Genomic DNA, 8,906 nt, shown 5'->3' on the forward strand with positions numbered 1-8,906 from the left:
TAGACTTACATTTCAAATGTCATATATTGCTGGCTATGTACAGTGTTATAACGATGTGCAAATAGTTAAAGTACAAGGAAAATAATTAAATATAAATATGGATTGTACTACAATGGTGTTTGTTCTTCACTGGTTGCCCTTTTCGGTGGTGGCAACAGGTCACAAATCTCTCCCTCTCTCTCCTCTCTCTCTCTCTCTCTGTGACGTCAGTGGCTGCAGACCTGCTCACGTGTCTTACTTCTAACTTCAATGTGCCAAGTCAACAGGTCCTTTCCCATTATCCTCCTCAGGTTTCTTTGCCTTTTCTTTCTCTCTCTCATTTCATCTTATTCTCTCTCTCTCTGGCACTATAATGGTTATTAATTGTCCACACATTTCCCTGTCTCAGCTCCTGCAGTGCCTTTCCTGCTACCTGCGCACTTGTCACTCCCCTAACTACGGTCACATCAAAGTCGTATACACACACACACACACACACACCTCATGTGCGCACACACACACATACACACACATTCCACATACCCTCATGCACGCACACACTTCCCCCCTTCTCTCTGGTGGCACACCCAGCGCCTGTGACGGCTAGCAGGCGATATAAATGGTCCTTTTACCTGTAACTGACGCTTTCCAGGAGTGTGGGCTTGCTTTCTCCTGAGCGGTGGCCCAGAGAGGTGCACTGACAGGGGGAGCTGAGTGAGCGAGACTTGCAGCAGCCTGTCTGTCTCTGGGACATGTGAGAGGGACAGAGAGAGGGAGAGAGGGAGAGGGAGGAGAGGGAGAGGAGGGAGAGAGGGAGAGAGAAGAGAGCGAGAGAGAGAGAGGAGAGAGGGAGAGAGGGAGAGAGGCTGCTCCATACTACCCTGTGACTCCTTTTGCTGCCTCCCAGCCAGGTGTGTGTGTGTGTGTGTGTGTGTGTGTGTGTGTGTGTGTGTGTGTGTGTGTGTGTGTGTGTGTGTGTGTGTGTGTGTGTGTGTGTGTGTGTGTGTGTGTATTTAGGAAGCAGATGGCTTAAATGAGAGCTTGGGGAGCAGCTGCTAGCAGTCACACCTGTGGGAGATTTGGAGTCTTCAGTCTGCCCTCAGAGTTCACAGCCATGACCTCAAACCACACCACCCAACATTTTAATCCACAGACCATCAAATTAATAGACTTTGGAGTAAACCACACACACCATAGCCTCTACAGAGTGCTGGGAAACTCCCAAACAAACTGGCCATAATGGCACCAGCAACTTCAACCACATACAAACACTACCATCATCCCCCATGCCCCCTGTCCTGCCTTCTGCCCTGTCCTGCCCTGGCTCTGTCTCCATGGTAACACCCCTTATTGGCGCAAACAGCCTCACCGCGAGGACCTCCGCCTCATGTTTGGCCGAGCCCGACTGCGCTTTTTGAAGAAGTTTGTTCTGCGTCCGCTTCGGGCATGAAGATTCGCCGCGCTGAGTCCCTGGGGGCAGAGGGTAGCAGGTAAGGGTCAAAGAGGGTCATTGTGGTCACTCAGATTGGGAGGGGTATGGTACACTAACGACACTCACCTTTGGGCTCTGCAGCTCCATCTACCTCTTCCAATCTTTTTTTCTCTCACCGAGTGCACTCTCCACCCCGGTGAAGACTGGAAAAGAGAGAGGAGGAGGTTTTTGTCAATTTAACACTTGAGTTGATCAGGAAGGCCTCTTTTAGAACTTCTGAACATGCACCTTTCAAAAAGGTCTCACCATAAACATCAAACCTTCACCATAGAAAAAGTAAAACATGTCACCCACCATTTCCCTCTCCACACAACTCATGTTTTGACAGATCCCACTGGCCCCCAGCATGTCAACCCCTATCGGGGTACTTACGTGTGAGGACGAGGAGGGTGGTGAGCAGAAAGAGAGAAAGACCAGATGAGTCCAGGACAGATGAAGAATACAGTGAAGCAGCGCTGCAAGTAGAAGTTAAGAACTGGAGAGAGAGAAGGAGAGGCGAGGGAGAGAGAGGGAGGGAAGGAGAGGTGGTGGAAAGCGAGGGAGTTTTGGGGAGGGGGACAGCTGGAATTTCATTCGCCCAGAGGAGGGGTGAAGAGGAGCGTGACATACACTACCGGTTTTCTTTATTTTTAATATTTTCTACATTGTGAGAATAACAGTGAAGACCTCAAAACTATGAAAATAACACATGGAATCATGTAAGTAACCGTAAGTGTTCAACAAATCTAAATATAATATTTGAGATTTGAGATTCTTCAAAATAGCCACACCTTACCCTTGATGACAGTAGCTTTGGCACACTCTTTGGCATTCTCTCAACCAGCTTCATGAGGTAGTCACCTGGAATGCATTTCAATTAACAGGTGTTCCTTCTTAAAAGTAATTAATTTCTTTCCTTCCATGTAGATGCGTTGAGCCAATCTCTGTATTTTTATTTATTAAGGATCCCCAACAGTTGAGCTGCGGCAGCAGCTACTCTTCCTGGGGTCCTGCAACATTAAGGGCAGTTACATACAATTTAAAATATTACATGACATTATATTTCATAACACTTTACCCAATACATTTAGTGTGTTCCTCAGGCCACTACTCCACTATCACATATTTCACAATACGTACGTGTTGTAGAGGAGTGTCTATATGTATATGTGTATGTACCTGTGTATGTGTCTCTTCACAGTCCCCACTGTTCCATAAGCTGTATTTTTACCCTGTTTTTTAAAATCTGGATTCTACTGCTTGCATCATTTTACCGGAGTGGAATAGAGTTCCATGTAGTCATGGCTCTATGTAGTACTGGACTTGGGGACTGTGAAGAGACTCTGTGGCATGTCTTGTGGGGTATGCATGGGTGTCCGAGCTGTGTGCCAGTATTCCAAACCAGACAGCTCTAGTTAGTTCGTGTCGTACACCTCCACAAAAACAAGCAATGCATAAGTCAATCTCTCCTCCACTTGAGCCAGGAGAGACTGACAGGTGCGTATGTCATCAATGCTCTCCATGTACTTTTAAGGACCAGCCGTGCTGCCCTGTTCTGAGCCAACTGGAATTTTCCAAGTCCCTCTTTGTGGCACCTGACCACACAACTGAAACAGTAGGTCCAGGTGCGACAAAACTAGGGGCCTGTGGGACCTGCCTGTTGAGGGTGTAGTGTTGGTAGAGAAGGCAGAGCAGCGCAACTTATGGACATACTTCTCCCCATCTTAGCTACTGTTGTATCAATAGCTTGACTCATGACAGTCTACAATCCAGTGTTACTCAAGCAGTTTAGTCACCTCAACTTGCTCAATTTCCACATTATTCATTACGAGATGTAGTTGAGGTTTAGGGTTTAGTGAATGATTTCACCCAATCAGTTGTGTTGTGACAAGGTGTGTGTGTGTGTGTGTGTGTGTGTGTGGGGGGGGTATACAGAATATAGCCCTATTTGGTAAAAGACCAAGTCCATATTATGGCAAGAACAGCTCAAATAAGCAAAGAGAAACTACAGTCCATCATTAACTACAGAAACTACAGTCAATTCAGAAAATGTCAAGAACTTTGGAAGTTTCTTCAAGTGCAGTTGCTAAAACCATCAAGCGCTATGATGAAACTGTCTGTCATGAAGACCGCCACAGAATGGAAGACTCCAGAGTTACCTCTGCTGCAGAGGATAAGTTCATTGGAGTTACCAGCCTCAGAAATGTGCAGCCCTAATAAATGCTTCACAGAGTTCAAGTAACAGACACATCTCAACATCAACTGTTCAGAGGAGACTGTGTGAATCAGTCCTTCATGGTCGAATTTCTGCAAAGAAACCACTACTAAAGGACACCAATAAGAAGAATAGACTTGATTGGGCCAAGAAACACGAGCAATTGACATTAGACTTGTGGAAATGTGTCCTTTGGTCTGGAGTCCAAATTGGAGATTTTTGGTTCCAACCGCTGTGTCAGTGTGAGACGTGGTGTGGGTGAACGGATGATCTCCACATGTGTATTTCCCACTGTGAAGCATGAAGGAGGAGGTGTTATGGTGTGGGGGTGCTACTGTGTGACACTGTCTGTGACACACTTAACCAGCATGGCTACCACAGCATTCTGCAGTGATACGCCATCCCATCTGGTTTGGAGCAAGTGGGACTATCATTTGTTTTTCAACAGGACACGACCCAACACACCTCCAGGCTGTGCTAAGGGCTATTTTACCAAGAAGGAGAGTGATGGAGAGTGCTCCATCAGATGACCTGGCCTCCACAATTCCCGACCTCAACCAATTGAGAGGGTTTGGGATGAGTCAGACCGCAGAGTGAAGGAAAAGCAGCCAACAAGTGCTCATCATGTGCGAACTCCTTCAAGATGGTTAGAAAAGCATTCCAGGTGAAGCTGGTTGAGAGAAAGCCAAGAGTGTGCAAAGCTGTCATCAAGGCAAAGGGTGGCTATTTGAAGAATCTCAAATATACTTTTTTGGTTACTACATGATTCCATATGTGTTATTTCATAGTTTGATGTCTTCACTATTATTCTACAATGTAGGAAATAGTAAAAATAAAGAAGAAATCATTGAATGAGTAGGTGTTCTAAAGCTTTTGACCGGTAGTGGTATAACCTGAGCCAGAATCGGTGTTGTCGTTACTGAGAGACATTTAAGAACACACAAGAAAAATCTGCAGTGCAATAAACGAAGTACTTTAAAGATCATTTGAACAATAGACCCTGATGCACTAAAGATCATTTGAACTTCTAAACAAAATGTTTCATGCAGAAGATTGGGAGAAGGGATGAAGGAGAGAGAGAGAAGGATAAGAGACATAAAGGAGAAGGAGAGAGCGAGTGAGAAGGAGCAGAGGCAGAGATTGTCTTTCATTATACCTCCCAAATCATAAGGGTGTCACTGATCTAAATCATTGTATAAGAGCCACACAGCATAGGGAGTGGAGGGTAGTGTGTGTGTGTGGTTTTCTCCGGGTTACTGATCTGGGGTCAGTTCAGGCCAATGAGGACACATCTTTCATCACTGTCCAATCAGTGACCAGGGTCTCACTGGAGATGCCAAAGCTGCTTTTGTGTCCCTTAGTTTGTGCATGTGAAGATGTAGTGTTTCATGTTTTCAACTCTGATGTTTTTGCTGCTTGGAAGACTTGTAGACCAGGAGACTCTTAATGAGAAGATACAGATGGGGATTCAAATGTGTTTGTCTGTGTGTTAACTTCCTGTGTGTGTCCATCTGTTTTACTGTGTGTGTGCATATGTTTTCTCCCTGAGGAGAAGCAGGTGTGTGTGTTTACCCGTGTTGATGTATGCCAGCCTGCAGGCCTGGGCAATTGCAAAGCAACAGAGCCCATTAGCCACTCTGGTATGGATGATCTCAGTACTGTGCATTGCCCCGATGGGCACAGCTCCCATAAGTTACAAACAATGTGCTATACTGTCACGAGAATTTTGTTATCTCAATGGTTGAAGTCAACTACTTCTTAAATCTTTGAATATTTCCCAAGAGGTTGTAAATCTCTTAGTTTAAATAAAATAAGCAAAGACCCAATTCTGCAATGGTCAGCCTTTATTCATTGAGAGCGCTCTGAAAATCATACAATGCACAATGTTTTTTATACCTTTACTATTAAATGGCCAATGAAAAGGCTCCTAGCCCATATTTAGGCAACTATCACATTTCTCTATAAGCTTGAAGAAGCACACTTCTTTTTAAGACCCAAATAGTCTGTTGCTGAGCAAACATGCATCCTAAGCACAGACACCTAAGATGGGGACATGTTCTTCAGTGTCTAGTTTCACATCCTGTTTCCTGCTAGCATAGATATGAAAATAAGCCAAAGCCCTCGTTTTTCTTCTAACTAAATAAACTATAGTTTTATGATTCTATCACATTCCTATAATTTTCAGGGTGTAATACTTTTAGTCACATTAACAAATTCCTTTATCATATACCCTCCACACGAGGTTGGTGGCACCTTAATTGGGGAGGATGGGCTCGTGGTAATGGCTGGAGAGGAATCTGTGGAATGGTATCAAATACATCAAACACATGATTTCCTTGTGTTTGATGCCATTCTATTAGCGCAGACCTTTCACCCCAGGTGTGTGATGGTGTGTGACCCTTGCGGTGAGTGTAATGCATAGGAGAAGGTGAGTGTTTTTATTGTACCTCTCTCACACACACACACACACACACACACACACACACACACACACACACACACACACACACACACACACACTGACACAAACAGGTATGATTGGCAAGCAGGAAATCTCAAATCAAATGTTATTTGTCACAAGCTTCGTAAACAACAGGTGTAGACTAACAATGAAATGCTTACTTACGGGCCCTTCCCAATAATGCAGAGAGATTTTTTTTTTTTTTACAACTATAGAAAAATAATAACACAAGGAATAAATACACAATGAGTAACAATAACTTGGACTGGTGGAGTTATGTCGCACATGCAGCTAACAAAAACCTACCCAAAATTACAACCAAATAATTGCAGCATTACCGCAAAAATGGAAGAGGAAAGTGGAAGGGGGAAAAAGTAAGGAACTTGTCTGTCGGCCTTGCATTAAAGAATATAATTTGTTAAAGAAAATGGTGATAAATAAAAAAGTATACCAGTTTCTGATAAAGAAATGTGTGAGTAAGATATGACTAAAATGTCACACCTTCAGTTAAACTAATAATGTATGACTAATTAGTAGACTAGAGCTTAGGGAGTTAATCAAATGTGTTTATATCACAGCAACAGAGTATTTGTGTATTGTAATTACAGTTTTTTACAATCACTTTGGCACTAATTTCAGAACCTTGACATCATTTTTCAAAACTCTAGACACAAAACTCACAACCAATGATCAAAATGCACATATTTCAAAACTCTAACACTTTTTTCAATTGCTTGGATACAATACACATAAAACAAAGATAATTTGTTCATTTAACAAAAGTCACCTGTTCAATATGACACAACTTAACATCAAAGTACTACTATTTCAAAAGACAATTCACACATTACATTTCAGATGAGTGTCTATTCATTTCATTACAATTATCCAACTATCAATTGATACAATTGCTCAAAATGATAAGTAACTGTTGCATAATGCATAGTTGTATGGAAACAGAAAAACAATATTCCATGTTTAGATCATGAAAGTTTCAAAGTAACGAGATTCATTGTCACCAATTAGCGTGGAGCATGAACCAATTAGACTACATTATCTATGGATGTAATATTTCATCATCATTCTTTATCAGACACCGTTTCTATGGTCCCCTTGTAACCTTCCTTGATGAGCTCGATCAGGCCTGTAGAGCTGGTGGCGTGACCTATGTCATTGTGTGGGTTCCACCATGCTCATATGATGCAAGCATGGTTTCAGGCTCCATGCACAATTTACCACCCTGTATTTACCCCCCATACTCTCATTTCCTTAACCCGATTGAGAATTTTTCTCCACATGGAGATGGAAGGTTTATGATAGGCGCCCTCATGAACAAGTCACTCTTCTCCAGGCCATGGATGAGCGCATGCAATGACATCCGGCAGACCAGTGTCAGGCCTGGATTCGCCATGGCCAAAGGTTTTTTCCAAGATGTTTGGCTAATGAAAACATCCATTGTGATGTAGATGAGAACCTGTGGCCAAAACCACAAGACAGAGTTGATGAAAATGTAGAAGTACAGTAATCACTGATATGCTTTGCTTTTTACAGTACAAGCAAGCAAGTTGAGGAACACTGCATTTGATGTTTTAGTAGTATTGATTTTCATCAATATATTTCAGATTTTGTTCAACGATTCCACTGTGTCTGTAGTATTCTCTCTACTACTGCGTACTTTTACAGGGATGTATTTACATGTAGTACCATAATGAAACATGTATCACCTATTTTGTACTACAATATTTAATGATCGTACCAAACAATGACACAGTGAAACTATCGGTTGCTTGTTTGTGGGTGATCTAAATTAACGTTTCATTGGTATTTCACAATACATTTGTTTTTTGAACCAATGATTGTCAAGTGCAAGATTTCTTTAAAGATATGAATGCACAATGCAATGTTTTGAACATTGGACAGCCTGTGTTACAAGTAATGACCGTTTTGAGTTTTGTGTCTAGAGTTTTGAAAAATGACGTCAAGGTTCTGAAATTAGTGCCAAAGTGATTGTAAAAAACTGTAGGCAAGCAGAGGTGCAAAACGATTGAAACCGAATAACAGGAGACTGGTTCCCAAAACACACAGGGAAAGGGGAGTGAAAACATTTCAGAATATTGTGAGGACGGCGATAACTGAGGAATGCAGCCTGCCCGAGCAAGGAGTAGACTATGATAAGAACATGTGTGTGTGTGTGTGTGTGTGTGTGTATGTGTGTGTGTGTGTGTGTGTGTGTGTGTGTGTGTGTGTGTGTGTGTGTGTGTGTGTGTGTGTGTGTGTGTGTGTGTGTGTGTGTGTGTGTGTGTGTGTGTGTGTGTGTGTGTGTGTGTGTGACCTGATGGTCAGGAGAGCAGAGGAAAATCACATGAGCTAAACCCAGGACAAGATGTGTACAGGGGAAAAATACAGTCCGCCTAAAGCGGGGTGGGATTTTTGTATGACGTGTGTGTATAAAAGGATTGTACTACCATTTTGTTGCAGAGCGCTCTCAATGAATAAAGGCTGACCATTGCAGGATTGAGTCTTTGTTTAATTTATTCAAACCAAGAGATTTACAACCTTTTGGGAATTATTCAAAGACTTAAGAAGTAGTTGACTTCAACCATTGAGATAACAAAATTCTCGTAACAGTTTCATTTAAGGACCAAAGGATTGACAGCCGTCCCATATAGATTGCAAAATAGTTGGGAAGAGATTTTTGACGTACCGATTCCATGGCATAATGTTTATGAATTGATACGCAAAACGACGCCGGATTCAAAACTTCGAATTTTTCAATTTCA

At 42.5% G+C, this 8,906-nt stretch overlaps 1 protein-coding gene across 1 annotated transcript in view; it reads left to right on the forward strand.

Moving 5' to 3' along the window:
• Window positions 1–1,429, forward strand: part of LOC121545284 — a 12,347-nt gene extending 10,918 nt beyond the window's left edge. The window contains exon 12 of the mRNA XM_045208400.1: window positions 1,343–1,429. Coding sequence (XP_045064335.1) covers window positions 1,343–1,429 — 87 coding nt within the window. The remainder of the gene's footprint in view (window positions 1–1,342) is intronic.
• The last annotated feature ends 7,477 nt before the right edge of the window (window positions 1,430–8,906 follow it).

Source organism: Coregonus clupeaformis, chromosome 28, assembly GCF_020615455.1.
Source record: "Coregonus clupeaformis isolate EN_2021a chromosome 28, ASM2061545v1, whole genome shotgun sequence".
Classification (NCBI taxonomy): Eukaryota; Metazoa; Chordata; class Actinopteri; order Salmoniformes; family Salmonidae; genus Coregonus; species Coregonus clupeaformis.